The 18,193-nt window shown below is 43.3% G+C and overlaps 1 protein-coding gene across 2 annotated transcripts in view; it reads left to right on the top strand.

Moving 5' to 3' along the window:
- The first annotated feature begins 1,557 nt into the window (after positions 1-1,557).
- Positions 1,558-18,193, top strand: part of HMGA2 (high mobility group AT-hook 2) — a 142,169-nt gene continuing 125,533 nt past the window's right edge. Inside the window, exons 1-3 of one of the 2 annotated variants that reach the window (XM_086712880.1) lie at positions 1,583-2,664; positions 5,310-5,396; positions 15,770-15,820. In XM_086712880.1, coding sequence (XP_086569006.1) covers positions 2,554-2,664; positions 5,310-5,396; positions 15,770-15,820 — 249 coding nt within the window. In that variant the 5' untranslated portion in view covers positions 1,583-2,553. Of the gene's footprint in view, positions 2,665-5,309; positions 5,397-15,769; positions 15,821-18,193 lie in introns of both variants that reach the window. The other variant, XM_086712881.1, reaches the window with a different exon arrangement.

Here is an 18,193-nt window from a genome sequence, read left to right as displayed (position 1 = left end):
CATCTCCAGTCCTTGCAAAAGCAAGCCAACAGAAACCTAGAAGCCCGTTTTGTGCGTGTAAGTAAAATGCGCACACCACAGTGCAAGTGTGATCACATTAAAAAATGTGCCCACTTGGCAGTTAGGAGATGTTAGTACGTGAAATTTCAATCCCTTTGATGAAGATACCATCTTTCAGCGAAGCCCCGGCAGAAAACCTTTGGTTCCTGTTAGACCCCTCCCTCCCTAGTCAACTGCTGGGCTCCATCCGGAGGGAAGGAGGCTCTCCCTCTCCACCACAGCTAAACGTTCCCAGACCCAGGAGAAACGCTGGGTTTCTGCAGGGCACTCAACGTGCGGCTAAGTGTCCCAGCCCTGCAAAGGGCAGCTGGAAACGGATTTAAAATGGCAACGTTGACCAATCAGCGCCGCCGCGCCGAAGCAGACATTTACACGCGCCTCCTCCACAGGCACAGCGGACCCTGGCTGTGTCTAACTCCCTGCTTAAGGCTGGAAAGTAGGCTTTTTTTTTTTTTTTTTTTTTTTAAATTTCACGGTGGTCTGTATTGGGAGGAAGAAAATTTCTTCCTCGGCTGAAAGTTTTTATTTTGGAATTGGCCCAAAATAATTTTGGGCGTGATGTGTGAGAATCTGAACCTAATTTTTTTTCAGAGTTTTTTGTTATTCAAGGATGAAAAGAGGTACATTTTTAAATGCACTCCACCTTTTTAAAACGGACTGTGGTCATTACAGTGTTCACATAACTCAGAAACAGCCCAAGCAATAAAATTAGGACTTGGCAGAAAGGGAGTTCCTAGGGAAAAGGTTAAATCAAGGTAAATTAAAGGGAGAGTTGGACAATTGGCTCGATTGTGATGTTTAGGAAGCTATGGGGTTCCCGCATGGGGCAACCCCTCTACCCTGCATTGGAGCCCGGGTGCGTAGCGCCAGACCCAAGGGCGGGGGAGGGAGACTTCGCGTGGTCTCTAGTCTTTTCCGGAGAAAAAAAGCTCAGCGTAGGGGCTGGCGCGCTCCGTGTGCCCGTGTGCACATTGTATGCACGTGTGCATGTGTCTGCGAATGCGCACGCATATCTGCGTGCATGTAGCGGCGCGTGTTTGTGTACGTGTGTGCTCACGCATGGATGTGCCCGTTCGAGTGTGCATATGTGGATCTGTGTGCATGTCTGTGTGTGCGCGCTTCGGGTCCTGCAGTCTGTGATGAGGGTATTCCCAGGCAGAGCAAGGCTGCGGGGGGCCCGTCCCTACTCCTCCTCCGTTTCTTCCCACTCACAGGGAACTAGAACTCTGCCGCGCGTGCAGCTAGACGCTTCCTGCAGAGTGTTGGCTCCGCGTCGTGGAGGTGCAGGTAAAGGCCAAGCCCCTAAACGCGGCTCCGGGGCGGTCACGTTCCCGTGCCTTACTAGGACAACCGCCCAGGGGCGACCTCGGGCGGCTGGCGGGACGAAGCCGGCGGCGAGCCGTCCCGGGATCCCCGGCCTGTCCCTTTAACCCCGCCGCCGGGCGGGAGCACGTGAGCGGGGCTTCGGGTGGCACCCGGGCGCCGCCGCCGCCGAAGCAGTTGTATTTCGAACGCTGCCTCTGGCCCGCGGCCAGGCGCCTTGGCTCGGCGGTCCGCCTGGCCTCCCTCCTCCTCATACTTTTCCTCCTGCGCAGCCCCCTCCCCTTTATCCGCCCACGATTAGAGGTGGGCACTCCCCCCGAACCCCGCCGCCCCCTCCCCAAGCACACACACACTCATCCCACTAGAATCCTGGGGCAGGAACTCAGAAAACTTCCAGCCCGGGCAGCGCGCGCTTGGTACAGGACGCAGGAGCGAGCAGCCCGTCCCCCTCCGACTCTCCGGTGCCGCTGCCGCCTGCTCCCGCCACCCGAGGAGGCGCGGTGCCACCCACTGCTCCGTCCTTTGCCCGCGCTCAGTGCCCGACCCGATCCCGGCAGAATCTCCCCATCCTCCTTTTGCTTTCCGACTGCCCAAGGCGCTGTTTTCTCTCTCTCTCTCTCTCTTTCTCTTTCTTGCTCTGTGAGCGCGGAGCGGGGGGGAAGAGGAGGAGGAATTCTTTCCCCGCCTAACATTTCAAGGGACACAATCCACTTCAAGTCTCTTCCATTTCCAAGCCGCTTCCGAAGTGCTACCGGTGACCGCAACTCCTGATCCCAAACCAAGAGGGGAGCCTCCCGACTTCGAACCCTCTTTTCCTTCTCCGCTCTCCTCCTCCTCTCGCTACCTCCACCTCCACCTCCACCTCCGGCACCCACCCACCGCTGCCGCCGCCACCAGCAGCGCCTCCTTCTCCTCCTCCTCCGCCCCTCTTCTCTCTTTTTGGCAGCCGCTGGACGTCCGGTGTTGATGGTGGCAGCGGCGGCAGCCTGAGCAGCAGCAGCCTGAGCAGCACGCCAGCTCTCGCCCACCCTGCCACATTCTCCGGTCCCATCACCCGATCTCCCGAAAGGTGCTGGGCACATTTGGGGCGGCGGAGGCGAAGCGGCTGCGGCGGCGGTAGCGGCGGCGGCGGCAGCGGTAGCGGCGGCGGCGGCGGCGGCGGGAGGCAGGATGAGCGCACGCGGAGAAGGCGCCGGGCAGCCGTCCACTTCAGCCCAGGGACAACCTGCCGCCCCGGCGCCTCAGAAGAGAGGACGCGGCCGACCCAGGAAGCAGCAGCAAGTCAGTACGCGGGCGGGGTGGGGGCACCAGCCCACCTCCGCTCCCTGGGCGAGGGCCCCGCGACGCGCGGCGACTCGAGCGCGGGAGCCCAGTGGCGGCGGCCGCCGCACGCTGCCGGCCGGCCGTGGGGGCGGGCTGCGGCGTCCTCCGCGCGAATGCGCCGCTGAGCCCCGGGGCGCCCGCGCTCCTCGGGGCGGGGAGGTGGGGAACCGCGGCAGGCGGGGGGAGGTGGGGTCGGGCGAAGCGCGTCCTCGGACTTTCGCTATTGTGCACGGCCCCGAGTGGCGCGATGTCTCCTGGTGACGAAGCGGCCGGGGTCCCACAGCCCAGGGCTCGCCGGGCACTTTCCAAGCCGCTTTACAGTTGCCGGGGTGGGGGCGGGTGGGCGGTGCGGGGTGGGGGTGGGGGTGCAGGGGTGCTCTGGAGGGTCAGGGGCGGAGGGGCTGAAGTCCCGGGGGCCGGAGGCTAGTTCTCCCGCCAACCGGCTTTGCTCGCGGGCCGGGGACTGGCGCGCCGCAGCCGCCCCCTTAGCGTCCTCCCCAAGTTCTCGGTGGCCCGGGACTCGCTCCCTCCCGACAAAGAACTCTTTGGCCCTCCCGGTTCTCTTAGAGCTCTTTAAATGCGGCGCGGCGGCCGCTCTGCTGGCCGCCGCCGCTGCCGCGGAGGTGTCCCTGGGAAGGGGCTACGGGAGAGCCCGGGTCCTCACCGGACGGGATTAACTCATTTGGCCAAGGGCGCGGTGGAAAGTAGTGTCCGAGAGTGTGTACGGTAGCTAGGTCACTTCCTCGCAAGGCGCCCAGTCTCCCTTTGGCCCCTGGATCCCGCGCTTCCGAGCTGCAGACATTAAATGTACTTCTCCAGGGCGACTGGCTGGGGGTTGGGAGGGGACGATCGAGGGGCGCCCGGGACCCCGCGGAGTGGAGGGTTTTGTCTGCGGATGCAACCAATTAAGCGTGCAGCCGGCGCTTGCAGAGCTGCGCGCAGCGCCCAGCGCGGGGGGTTTTGTTCGCTGCAATTTCCAAGCCTCGGCGGGCAGAGCTGGAGCGGGACATGTCTATTGAGAACATTTAAACTCGGCTTCCGCGGGCTTTAAAACTTCTCCTGCGTTCCTTAGCCTTAAAGCTCTTCCTTCACGGCAAATAGGCCTATTAGAAAATAATCCTGGAGTCCCAAAGCTGCCCGAGAGCAAGGTAGGGGGAAATTGAACAATGTATGCTTGCCTGAGCATTTTAGAAAAACTGAAAGGGTTGTACCTTTTTGAAATCATCAAAGGAAACAAGCCAATCTAGAAGCCCTGAGTTTTCCCGCTTTGCCCAAGCGACACTTTAAACCGGGTGAGGATCCTGTTTTACACCTCCCAGGAAGTCTCTGCCCTTCCCCCCCCCCCCCTCTTGTTTCCTACCCGCCACCCAGCTCCCTCTGACTCTATCTCCCATCTCCAAAAAATAATCCAAAAGAAATTGCAGTGGGTTCTGGAGGCGATTGGAGGTTTTACCTTTGAGTTAAGGCAGAGTTCACAAAGAAAGAAAAATGTGTCTCCGGTGTGTTTGCTCCGGATGTGCCCACTGGCGTTAGTGGTCCCACAGAAGCTTGCAGGGAACCGTCCCCAGATTCTCTAAACAGGATGCGAATTTTCGTTGAAGACTTTCATGGTTTTAAGTTAATTAGTCCCATTTAATCACCGAATCTGAATGAAATGTAAATTGATGATTCACTGGATAAATATTTAGGATCTGGAATATTAATCACCGCATTCTCTTAACCACTTGAGTATTTACTACTTGGCATAGAAGCCATTTAAAGTTTTGCTAAACCTATTGATAGTTTCAATTTCTCCCTCCCAGACACTTCCAGTCTTCCTCATTTTTCCCCTCTTTTAGTTTTCTCCAGTCCACCCCTTCCATAAGAGTTTTCTGCAAAGCAACTTTTGGAGAAAATGATTATTTTTGTCAAAAGATATTTAAATGTAGACTGGAGACCATGCCTCCAACTCCAAAAGGAAGTGGAGAATTGAAGCAATTATCTAGATAATTCAAGCAAAACCTCCCACAACAGATTTACCATAATTATTTGGAAATTTTAGGGGGAACGGAGCTATTTTGAGTTGAAGATCTTGGATAATTGTTCCAGTGCTTCACTCAATGTGTTGATTGAGTCACAATTGATCTGCAATGCGGATATACAGAGATGATTAAAAACCATCTTTTCAATATGGAAGATCGTTGAAATACTTACGCTGTTAGCTTCATACTTCTGTTGTTTGAAATCCTAGCACAACAGATAGTAGCATTCGTGTAAAATATTTGTAAGTTGCCAAATGCATGACCATTCAAATTTTACACCTTAAAAACGTGTAACTTTCTCTCTAGAACCTGCAACCTTGTCGGCCTTTGTTACCTTCTGGAGTTGAAACAGACCCTACTTTTCACAGGCAAAACAGAATTTCCTTTTTGAACCCTTGGATTAAAAGTAGAGTTATTTCCTCTTTCTGTAAGCTCAGTACCATCATCATTCCATTTATGCTCTTGCTGAATGTGTTCCAACAGTGCTTTTGAGCAGCACGTGCAGAAAATATAACTCTAGAGTCAGGGTCAATTTCTTTCAGACATTCTTCCACAACAGCATTTTTTCCCCCCCACACTTAGGAGCCAGCCGGTGAGCCCTCTCCTAAGAGACCCAGGGGAAGACCCAAAGGCAGCAAAAACAAGAGTCCCTCCAAAGCAGCTCAAAAGGTGAGATTTCTCAAGTCAAGTCTCTCCACCTTCTCCATGACCACATGAGCTTCCCTGTAATTTTCCCATTCTAGATGCAAGCCTAAGGATTTGTCCCAACTGGGTAACCCAAGACTCATCTTCCAACTGTGCTATTTCTCAGCAGAGTTCGATTTCTAAGCAATTGCTTAGCATAAAAAGTTTATGAAGATGCTGTTCTTAACAATTACCAAAGAATACGAAGCTCAAAACAGGGGTGAGAGGGTGCGGAGGGGGAGTGGAGAAAGACAGTTAAGATTTGCACCAGCTGTGAAATAGTTAAAAATAAATCAGAACTATAGGATTTGCTTGGGGGTGATGTTTGCAATTTCCTTCAAAAATAATAAAGATGAATTTACTTTGTGCTCATTTACATGATTACTGCAAAACCAAATCCTTCTATGAAGTTAAGTACTTTGCCAAATGGTAATTAGAAGTAGATCCAATTGTGGAATACTGGAAAACAATTTTCATGAGTTTTACATATGTAAATGTGATGGTCAAGTATGCTGCTTGTTGCATAGATCGTAATCTCTCAAAATGCCTTTCCATCAGGTGATATAGAAATGCTCTAAATGGGACAATGAGAATTCTTTTATACAAGTATGTGAATCATTCATTGTATATTTTGGGGGCAGGATAGAAACCAGTGAAGTATAACTTACAGTGTTTTTATTTATAAATTTTAAACTGAAGTTTAACATATCTTCGTGTTGGTTGTATTTGAGCTAGCAAAGAGGAAATATCTCAGGGTCAATGCGTGTACAGAGAAGTGAAGGTAATCTGAAACTCACTTTGTTTTGTTTTGTGTTTTTTTTTTAGCTTTACAAATAAATCAAAAAAGGTTTCTGTATTTTATTTGTAGGTTTGTATATTAGTTGAAAACAAAGGTTCAAAATTCAGAAGGAAATTTTGATACATCTTTTTAGTAGATTTGAGTGTATGTTGTACAGTATTTGTTAAAAACGACTGTATGATCATCTTTGGGGATTAAGGTTTTGTGTGGTTTTCTCTGTGACTGGGCACTAACCATATTATATGTGATAGTTTTCAGTGTTGTAAACTGCCATAGCAACCAGTGATACATATAAAGTTATTTAGGGAGTAACTATGAGTTCTTGTCTGTTTCATTTTAACAATCTTGAGCAGAGCTGACGTGAAGGAGCAGATATCTAATGTATTTAAATATAACTGCTTCACAGAGGGAAAACTTAATTGTGACTCACATTTGGTCAATAAACTTTGAAGTAGCTCTAAGTTACCTTGTCATTTAGAACTGACAGTACATAATCTGATATTTCTAACAGGAATATTTCCTATTTGTTACATTATTACCTGGTCTATTAAGTTAGGTAACATGGGCTAATTTGACAAAGGAGTTTTTTAAATGCTGTGTAAAGTGTGGGGTTTACCTAACTGAATTTTACTGTAATGAAATGGCGAAGGAGTGTCTTGGTAGGTAGCGAACAAACATTGTAAGTCTGACGTAATTGCTCTGAAAAATGCATCATTACAGCATCTCCCAGGAAGAAATCTGTATATCTCATCATAAATAATTTATTTGAAATTTAAGACAAAAAAAAAAGGGAAAATGAACCATATCTTTCCGATTTCACCTTAGTACATTTTTTTTCTGAATGAGTAAAGAGATACTTCTGTCTCCTTCCCTTCATCTTGAAAAGTTTACCACTGACTAGCAAAATCTTTATTGATAAAAGGAAAGCTGAGACTTGGGTCTAATTGGCTACCTAAAGCAAAATAACAAAAAACTTGGTCTCCTCCCAAGTAAGATTTGATTGATTTTCAGTCCTTTTAATAATAGGCGTTTACAGATGATCCCACTAGGCTGCTTATCTTTCTGATGCTTCTTCATGTAAATGTGTACATTATATGTGTACATTGTTACAACTTCTAAAACAGAAGTAGGTTTTCTTTTTCCCAGAGAAATCTTTCCCTGAAATCTTTCATTCATCCAGGTAAAATTATTTTTCACACAGTTCTGTTGTAAAAGGCCCTTCTAGTAAAAATGAGTAAATATATTTGCCCATAACATGACTGTTCTGTTTCTTCAGTTTTATAAATTACGCTTCATTTGGAGAAGATAATACTTGGCAAAATAATGAATGACATTGATGAATTGTTCATGGCATGTGTAAACTTAAGGTATTTTCACTTTCAACCCAGTATTTATTGAGTTTGCTACTACCCTATGTAAGCATGATTTTCAAAGTATATTTGTTTATCAGACATGTATTGTATTCTGAGAAGACATGTTTATTAGGATTTTGAAAAGCAATCTTTTTTTCGAAAAAGTTCTATTGTTCGTAACATGTAAGATAAACATATCCTGCTAGACTGACCACAGTAGATATAAGAAGTCTCCTATGATTAATAAATTGGGTATTCTCGTGCAAACTGAGACTCATCCAAATGAAAAAGAGAAAACAAAACTGGTAAGCATGTAAGAGGACAGAGCTCTAAAATTAGAGAAGATACAGTGGACGCTGGAATCCTGATGATGTTGTGTGTTTAAAATTTCTTGTTGCTTGGGTTTCTTTACTTACAAAGTTTGTGTTTGGACTCAGTAACTGGCCTTGGGGCATTTGAAAACAAAACTGCTTGTTGGGAAATTAGCAATGTGAAACTTGACAATGCACGCTGAACGTGGCAAGACCCAAGTGGACAACTCCTAAATTAGCCATCACTTTAATTTCAGGCCATAGTCAATATAAAATTGATTTGTATAATATGTAAAACAAACATTTATAAAGATACAATTTGTTATGCTTGGAACTTGTGGAAGAGACAATAATGATTCTTCAATCTGCTTCTATTCCATTATGACAAATTCCCATGGATGACCATCATGTAGCAATTGTAATCGTTGCTGAGAACTCCAATCTGAGTGCTCAAAATGTGTCCCGGCACCAGTTTCATATTGTTATCTTAATAAAAGAAATCAGAAGTTAATGTTTTCCTGAATAAATAATTTGTGTGTGTGTGTGTGTGTGTGTGTGTGTGTGTGTGCGCGCGCGTGTCTGTCTTGACCCTTTTATTTATGTTTTAGTGTGAGATATAACTGTGGCCAGTTGTCTCTTAATTTTTGCTTCGTTTTCCTCTCATGTTTGTGCTGGATGGAAATACTTTCTTTGTATTTTCACATTTTGCATGTTTAGAGAAGAGAAAGGTATAATCTCCTGTATGTTTAGGGTTTTTGCTGTGGGTTTGTGATCATGAGAGAATACTGGAGGGGCTGTCACTCATTTTCCAGTGTTTAAGGTCATAAGTCAAGTTCATCTGTAAGCCTCAAGGCAATTCTCATTTGGGTACTTTCAAGAAAACACTTTCTTTTTCTGAGATTGAATTAAACTTTAATAGAAGGAAATTGCATATAAAAAGATCTCAGGTGAGAGACAGCCCCACTGCATAGTGTCCTAGATTAGCTTGAACTTCCCTTTGACTTTAGGTATAATGACCAGAGCTAAAGAATGAGGCGCAGAATGAAAGTATCATTCAACTAGGTAACGTATGTGTACTTCAAGTAATGTGTTCAGGTAAACATTTAATTGATATCTTCCATTTGCTTGTACAAAAAAGGCCTGGAGTGGATTGGATACTGTGAAGGAAGATCTGTGCTTTTTTCAAATTGCATTCTTAGAAATGTGGCTGATTTTTCATAAATGATTACCAACACCAAGCACAGGTTTTGTGATGAGAGAATGTAGGTTTTATTCACCATTTCAGATGACTGTCAGAGCATAGATGCTGAGTGAGGACAAGATTTTTTTTCACAATATAATAGGCCCAACTGAAGAGAGTAATCAAAGGCGTCATTATAGGTAAGTCAGGGAAAGCTGGGTACTAGAAGTTGTCATACAATTCCAGCCTATGGTTTCTGTGTTACTAGTATGCCTTAGTTTGATTCCTCTGTGTTTGAATGGGCAGACAATTTCCATTCAGGAGATTCAGGGCCCTCTGTGAGTATACAAATGTATCCAGACAGGTGGAATCAAGTAAAACCTAATTGTTGTCTCCATTTTCTTGGTATTATATGCTCATTTATCTAAACAATCGACTCACTTTTTTTTCCACTTCACTTTGCATCAATAAATTCTATCTGGCAATGCCTTTGAGTCATAGATTATGATCCAAATATGGGAGATTCAGATACATTTGAATTCTCTTATGAAGTAACTTTATTTCAAGGGACCCATGGTTCTAATTTTCTGGAAGCTATCATTCTTTCTGAACTTTTTCATCAAGAGCTCTCCATTGCTTTGACTGACCCACAACCGTGGCTCATTATTATCTCAAAGTCTCAACAAATCATTCTGCTAAGAAGATAGAGCATACCAGATTGGCATTCTGTTGTGTTTTCAGTTCTTTCTTGAGAATAGATGGAGCCTGTCAGGTAAATCATTCAAGCCCATCTTGTCTCGTTAGCTCACCACCTGCAGTTTTCAGAGCTCACCTTGGAACCGCATAGCTTGGCCCCAGGGTGGGACAATGAACCTCACGATCGTGGACTCTGGAAGTTTCAGTTATGAGTTTTTGTTCTTCTAATCAGGAGAAAAAGGCTGAAAACTGATTTTATTTTGGACTGTTGCTTTGTCCTCTCTTGTTTTAAGACACTGAACAATTTTGATCGGCATCTTCTGATTGACTTAGAGAGGAGTAGCAGCATCATTTTCTTTTCCCCAAGTTAATGTAAGGGGCAGTTTGCTCAGAAGGTAACCCCTGCGAACTCTTGTATCATTACTATTGATTTTTCCGATTACAAAAGAAGTAGAGCGATGGTTTAAAAGGAGGAGACTCAACCTTTGGAAATAGCTTTTCCTGTCATTTTGGCCTTGGCTTTGATTTGGTGTTTGTATAGGTGAAGACAGGCATGTGTAAATAATGACATGAGAGTTGACAATAAGGGCTTCCTTGAGTAAAAGCATGAAAGCATGAACTACAATGGGTGACAGAACTTACTTATATTTCCTGCTGTAAAAAATGTAGTGAAGGCAAACTTGTAGCATCTTTGTAAGACTAAAGATGGTTGCATTTAACATTTGGAAACCCATAGAATTGGATTATCAGAGAAGTAAAATGAGAACTACTCAATGCTTAGTCTGATTGACTGGTCCGGTTGATTTTCATGCCAGTGCACATTGATCTGCACTGTTTATATATTTCAAAGAACAACTGAACGAAATGTAATGTGACTTTCTAGACATTGGATAGCTGGTTCCATATGTGCTTGATCTGCAGGTCTTTGTCTTAAAAGTGTATATATAAAGACCCGTGAAAACAAAACAAGGTACTATGCCCAAATATTTTCTTTGTTTTCCTTCTAATTGTATTTTTATGCCCAAATATTTTTCTGGCCTTTTTTAAAAATCTGTGTGCAGAGGCACTGATTGATTTGGGGGGAGGGGGTTTGGACTTTCATGCCTTATCACAGAAGTATAAAATGTGATGAGAGTATTTAAAGTAACCAAAATTAATAGCTATCTAAATTTGACTGAGAAGCCAGAATTGGACAATTCTCTTGGTTCCCCATCTCAGCTCTTGTCTATGTATTTATAGGAAACTTGGAAATGTTTTACTTTTAATTACTCATTTGGTTTTCACCCTAGGAGGTTTTTTTTTGTTTGTTTTTATTTGCCCATGGTGATTTTATTTTATATGAAGTATCTCCCAGAAGAACAGCCCTTTTATTGCCTTGAAATCAGATTGGGCCTCACTCGGTTCCACTACTTCTGAACATGGGCGGTTTGCTTAATCTTTCATTTTGTGAAACAGGGGAAGTCATAGCTGTCTTATTTGAGTAGGGTAATGTTCAGAAAATCACACTGGAAACTTACAGAGTTTGGGAGGAATTCTCTTTAAGGGTAACACTTGAAAATATGGAGGGAGAGAAGAAACTACATTTGAGTCCCTACTAAATGTTGTAGCTGTTGTCAGGCACTTTGCGTAGATATTAGCTCCTTAAGCCTCTGACGTAGATCTTATGGCCTTCATTTCACAAATGAGAAAGCTCTGATTCCAAGATGTAATGTTCTATTCTAGTTCTAATGTTCAATTCTAGAAAACGGTGGAATCTGGGCCTGAATTCAAGTCTCATTCGAAAGCTTATGATCTTTCCACTGCTATGTGCTGTCAGATATTTTGGGAACTATTTGCTATAGGGTAGGTCATGTTATCTCCAGCAACTTGAAATGCAGGTTAGAAGCTAGGTTTCAAGAAACCCTTTGGAGACAAGCTCTCTCTTTGGAGACAAGCTTTTGTCTTTATAAGACAAGCTTATAAAGGGATTCGAAACGTGTGCCTACCGCAGCGGATATCCCCAAACGTCTGGCCCCCAAAACCCACAGGGCTGTGTCTTTGGAGATTAGAACACATCCACTCTTCTTCTTTGTTCAATGAAGGGGCTAGATGAAATGCCTTCTGAAGTTCCGACCAATCTGCAGAATTCTGATGGCAGGAGGGAAATAAGACACACATGTGATCGGAACACCAGGTTTTCTTTCCTTGTTCTTCATTCAGTAAATACGTAGTGAGCACATCTTGTGCACCAGGCACTAATGCTAAGCACTCTTTCCGTGTTTAAGAGTTCTATTTGTTAGGCGAGTTTCCTTTTTTGATGACGATGATGATGATTTTAATGCGGAGTCCATGTTAGGGCCTGGAGTACCAGGCTTCTTAGGAAAAGAAAAAATTGTGTTTCCCACATAACATTCTTCCAACCTTCATGAACTTGCTTCTAAGCATATTATGTAAAGTTAAGTATACAGTTCTGCCTCCAAGCTTTTTTTTTTAAGCGAAAATATGAAAACAAGCAAGGAATAAGTAACACTTTTAACAAGTTATGATGTGGTAGTTGCAAATGTTAGTATGATCGTGTAGTCTGAAATCTCTGTTCTTACACATTCAGGATTCCCAGCCTCTCTCCCCAACCCCCAGCCCACCCCCCCCACCCCCCACAAGTTGTAAATGCTTAGAACAAGTTACTGTCTCAATTATACATGGGTTTGTAGCATAGAACCAAATTCCACCCTGGTGAAGGGAAACCAAATATATACTCCCACAGTATTGGACAGGCTGACGTGTTAAAAACAAAACAAGCCCCTGGAAGGTTTTGTTGGTCTTCTATTGAAAAATAATATTCCGAAGGGCATTCAACACAGGAGAAAAGTTAAAGCCAGTGTTTTCCTACGTGTAAAAATCCTGGATCTGTGCTGGTTTACAGACCAAAATCCTAACTTGTTTTGCAGCCTTTGTGAAGGTTGATCAGAATGATTAAATAGTGTGGGTCTTAAAGAACAATGGGAACCTCCCAGATCGACGCCACACAGCACAGCTAATGTGTTTCTTCTAGATGTAGACTCAGAAGAGGGTTTCAGTTTACATGTAACACTGGCCTGAAGACCAAGGAGCAAGTCTGCTTTTAACAAGTCCAAGTGATAATTGTGATATTTTGCCCTTTAGCTAATGGTGCGAATTTTATTTTTGAATAGGCTTTTTGTAAATGAGATGCTCATTTTAAAGTCCTCTTACTTGCAGGGCTTTCTCTCTCTCTCTTTGAGAGATTTGCTTTCTGTGACTTGGAAATGCAGTGAAACCCTTTGTGAAAACAACCTTCTCTTCAGCAGATTTTAGATACGCCCGGATCACATCGTGGCCCCTGAAACGTAACAACTGCACCAAGAAAGCCTGGTGTAGCCCTGTTAGCCTTTAAGGTCAATAGCCTCCTCCTCTTAACCCCACCTACCATCCCCATGCCCATGAAAAAGGATTTCTATCTTCCATATTTGTGTAATTGGCTACTGGGTAAACTGTGCAGTCTCACAGTTGATCCCAAAGATTAAATCAGACACTGCTTCTGTATTAGGGAATTTTGTACTCGTATAACTCACTATGTACTAGCCAAAGGGTTTCTTAAAAGCTTCATTCTAAAGGTGACAGATGGGTGTAATGGAATATTTGCATTGACTGAACCTTCTTTGAGATTGGACTAACTTGAAGGAAAACTTTCCCTTGAAGAGTTCCATCTTGTTAGGCGTGAAAGAGCATTTATTGAGCACCTCATTTATGGTGGGCACTTCACTCCTCCCAGGAGGCATTATCTCCATTTCACACATGAAACCGAATTAAGGTTTTCAGGGACCTGCCCAAAGTCATAAAGCTAAATGGCAGAGCAGGGATTTGAATCTAAGCTTTCCCAAGTAGCGTCTGTGTTCCTCTTAAGACAACTCCCTCTCTCCCTAAGACAACACTCAGAAAGAGGGTGTGATTCACTGGGCACTCCTGGCTTTCATTTAAGTTAATTCATTGCCCTTACGACCAAAGGTAGGACAGTGACACTAACCTTTGACAATAAATGATTCCTTTGTGGAGTCATTCACAGGTAGTAAACGATTGATTCACAGTGCCCAAACCTGATGGTTAGACTGAGCTCCTATAGCTACTAAGTTTCCTTCTGTTCAGGGAAATTAGCTGAGTCAGTGACAATTTTAGTTGATGAAAATATCTCCGTATGGTATAGAATGCCTATATGCTGGGGAGAGGTAATAGTTTTAGGAGGGGAGAACCCAGCCTTTAGAGATGAGCAGAACTGGGTTCAAATCCCAGGTGTGCTATTTATCAGTTTTGTGGGTTACCTTTCACAACTATCTAAGACGTAGTTGCTCATCTGTAAAATAAGGGAAATAATAATACTTACCTTATAAGACTGTTATAAAGCTTAAAATAACACACGTGAATGACTTAGCCCAGTGCCTAGGGCATTTTAAATGCTCAATAAATGTGATGGGGCGCCTGGGTGGTGCAGTCGGTTAAGCGTCCGACTTCAGCCAGGTCACGATCTCACGGTCCGTGAGTTCGAGCCCCGTGTCAGGCTCTGGGCTGATGGCTCAGAGCCTGGAGCCTGTTTCTGATTCTGTGTCTCCCTCTCTCTCTGCCCCTCCCCCGTTCATGCTCTGTCTCTCTCTGTCCCAAAAATAAATAAACGTTGAAAAAAAAAATAAATAAATGTGAACTAACATTATGCTAATCATGCAGAATTTGGGTTAATGCCTAGGACCTGTTGGATAGTAATGCCAGGTTAGGGGGATACCATTTGTGAGAAATCTTGTGGAGTATTTTGCCTGCCTGTCTGCCTGCCTGTCTGTCTGTCTGTCTGTCTATCCTTCCATCCTCTATCTGCATCTATTTTTACAAGGCAGATGGAAGAGAGAAAGAGGAGACTCTCACTTGGCAGTGTAGACAGTTATAATGGAGCATTTTAGTATTATTATACCAAGTAGCTACTGGCTGCTAACTCAGGTAACAAAAGTAGAATACAAAACAAGTTATCCTGGCTTAGGTTACCTGTATTTTTGTGCTTGTATAGCCTTGGGATGATTCTTATATATAGAACAAGGTGCGCTACGTTTTCTTTATCTTGAAAAGTATAAATATACGTTTATACAGAAGATGTAAATTGCATATGGGTGTGGGTGCACAGGTGCATTTGTATGTATCTTTTGGTGTATTGGGGGATTGGAGTAGAGGTCAAAAACAGAGGGAAATTACTTTATAGATTACGATGAAATCTGATTCAAAAGGTGAAAACCACTGATACCAGAAAAATCTTCTATAAAGAAAAGAAATAAAAAAAAAAAACCTTTTAGCTTTCTGGCACTCCCAGTTTCTATCTCAGAGACAAACATTGATGATTTCTGCCAGGTTTTTTTTTTTCTTTCTTTGTTTTAAATGAACTGATGGACAAGTGATTGTTTTTGGCAAGGAATAGGAAATTATGTAAAAGTAAGCAGACGTTTGGTGTTTTGAATTAGAAGCCTATGTATTCTTACTTTGGACTTACTTTTGATTGGTAAAGTAGAAATGCTTTTGCTTAGATGTAGGTAGAAATGCTTTGTAAAGTGTTATGCAACATATCAATATTAATTTTTGTAACTTTACTTGTGACATGGAAAAAAATCATTTAAGAAACATTACCTTTCTAAAATACTCCTTTATATAATTATGGATATGTGGGAGTATTTTTGTTGTTGTTGTGGATGGAAATGACAGCCAAATAGCTTTTTAGAAGTATTTTCATGCATTAGAGAAGACATCACTCCAGGGGAATGTTTTAGGGTGAGAGTTGCATAGATAGATCTCTCTTTACATCATGCAATGAAAAACCAGAAGAATCTACTCAAACATGGACAAGAAGATGAGCCTTCATTCAGAGGGAGATTGTTAACACAATCTCAATGCCTCATCACAAACCAGAACATTCTCGCTTGGAATGTATCCCTTGGTGCAGCACTTATAAATCATGTCAGGTAGGAAACAATATGACTTCCTTTTTCATTTTGCAGAAAGCAGAAGCCACTGGAGAAAAACGGCCAAGAGGCAGACCCAGGAAATGGGTGAGTAACAAGATACAATTTCTCTGTGTGTGTGTGTGTGTGTGTGTGTGTGTGTGTTTGTAAAGAAAACTTTTTTTTTTTTAAGTGAAAATTACTTTTATTTTATCACTTACATGTATTTCTAACTTCTGGTTCGATGAATCTTTGAAAGGGTTAAGGCAGGCGACAAATTATCACTGCTCTTTACCATGAGGCTCCAGGAGTTTACTCAGAACGCTTTTCTTTCCTGGGAGTGACTCCTCTTTCTATCTCTTATCAACATGAAAAGAGTCTCCACTCTTCCTTCAAAGGGAGTAACAAACAATGAGTTGACTTGTTCTGGTGGGTTGAGTAACTAAGGTTAAAGGGTATTATGAAACCTTGGAAGTTGATTACAAATGGTGATAAAATTCAGATGAAATGTGTATGAGATAACTTTTTAACGTTTTCTTTTTTTTTCTTCTTCTTTTTTTTTAATTTCCTCCATGGCTTTGCTCTGGACACATCTCATTTTCTAGGTGGTTTGTGTTTTCCTTTTTACATTGGCGTTTTAGGAAACCAGGTTTAAGTTTCTAGATTTTTTTTTTTTTTTTTTTTTTGCTTCCCTTAGTGGTCCTTCTTACATACTAACATTTGTGACAGTGGCCTCTATGCAAGCTCTTGATCCTGCAGGAACACCGATCCTGTATCTTTTTGAGACCAGAAGTTCAGCGATAGCTGAAGAGCTTCGCTAATTTTACCACTTAAACCTTGTTCCCTTTGCTGCTGCGCTACCCATGTTCTTCTGGTCTGTCTTCCCATTGACAGCGGAGAAAAGTCTTAAACATGAGTAAAACCATTTCTCAAGAAAGATAAAGGCGTCCCCCATACGAGGAATCATCTGTGATGGGATCTTTGACTTTCTTTTTCTCCCTTCCCTGGTTTAGTCTTCATGCTTCATCGTTTTAAAAAGTGTCTTCGCTTCTATGCCGGAGTATATTTTCCTGGTGGTATGCCATTCCTTTCTCCTCTTGAGTTCTACATCACTTTCTATTTATACTGCGGTATTGCCTTTCATTTAATTTATTCGTCTTGTATTTTTTTTCCTCTGCTCAACATGTGTTGGGATGAGATTTCTTAGCACAAGGAAATGGGGATGATCGTTAGATTAAAAACATCTCAGTGTCGCAGTATAACCTTAAAGTAAAGCATTGCATTCAACCTTCTGGTCAATAAATGAATGAGCTCCAAACCTGCCCACCGGGTGGTAATCATCTGGGCTGTTTGATATCTTCGGTGTTAGGGAACTCACTACCTCTTAAGCCTGCCTCTTCCTTCTTGGAAAGCTCTGAACATTAGAAAATTCTTCTATCTGACTCCCTCTAGCTTCCGCTCACTGTCCTTGGTCTTCCTTCTAAGGAGAGATATCTAGTAATTGTTTTCACTTTTATTCATGATAGTCCTTCACGTATTTGAAGACGATTAATGCGTATTCTTTGTTGTCTTTTCTAGTCTGAATATCTTCAGTCCTTTCGGTTTTTTTCCCCCTAAAGGAATATTCTTGTTTTTCTCTTCTTAGTATGTTTATTAACCTTTTGAAATAGGTCACCCAGAGCTAAGTATCATGTTCCAAGTGTGGGCTCCACAACCGGTGGGTTTATCACCTTTCTTGCTGTACGTGTGGTTCCAGTTATCTGTTACTGACTAATTAGTCAACCATCCCCCAACTTAATAATTTTTTTTTAAAGCCATTTTATCATGGTCATGGATTCTTTGGGTCAGGAATATGGGCAGGGCACAGCTGAAAGTCTTGTCTCTGCTTTAGGATGTCTGGGGCCTCAACTGGGAAGACTCAAACCGCTGGGGTTGACTCAGGCACTTGGAGTCTAGATTCTGGAGTCTTCTTTACTCACATCTTGCTTTTGCAAGATGGGCTTGAAGTCTGGGTGCATCAGGAGCACCCACACACCTGGCTTTTCCAGCTTGGTGGCCTCAGGGTAGATATTCAGCCTTCTGACATACACTCATGGCTCCTAGACAAATGAGGAGAAAGCTGCTTAGTCTCAGAAGTCAAAAAGTGTTGCTTCCATTTACACGCCAGTGAGCACGCGGTTGGCTAAGTTGGTACTGGCATACATATTGAATATAGGTCTGCCAGTTTCTAAGCATCAGAACTTTGAGACGGCATCTCCCTGAGCTAATTAATAAGAAAGACCCATACAAACTTTCTAAAATGCAACATAATAGAAAACGTAAGTTCTTTAAAGTCAGGAGATTAAGGTCGCTAAAGTGAAGTAAGTTGTAAGCAACTACAATGACAGTTAATGAGCACAAAAGCTTCTGTCAAGTGTGACTTCTTTTTGGTCTCTCATCTTTCCTGAGCTATAATTGACATATAAAAATTATGTTAACTTC

This window comes from Puma concolor, chromosome B4 (assembly GCF_028749965.1).
Source record: "Puma concolor isolate L17-30 chromosome B4, mPumCon1.1.hap2, whole genome shotgun sequence".
NCBI lineage: Eukaryota > Metazoa > Chordata > Mammalia > Carnivora > Felidae > Puma > Puma concolor.
This window is presented reverse-complemented; position numbering and strand designations above follow the sequence as displayed.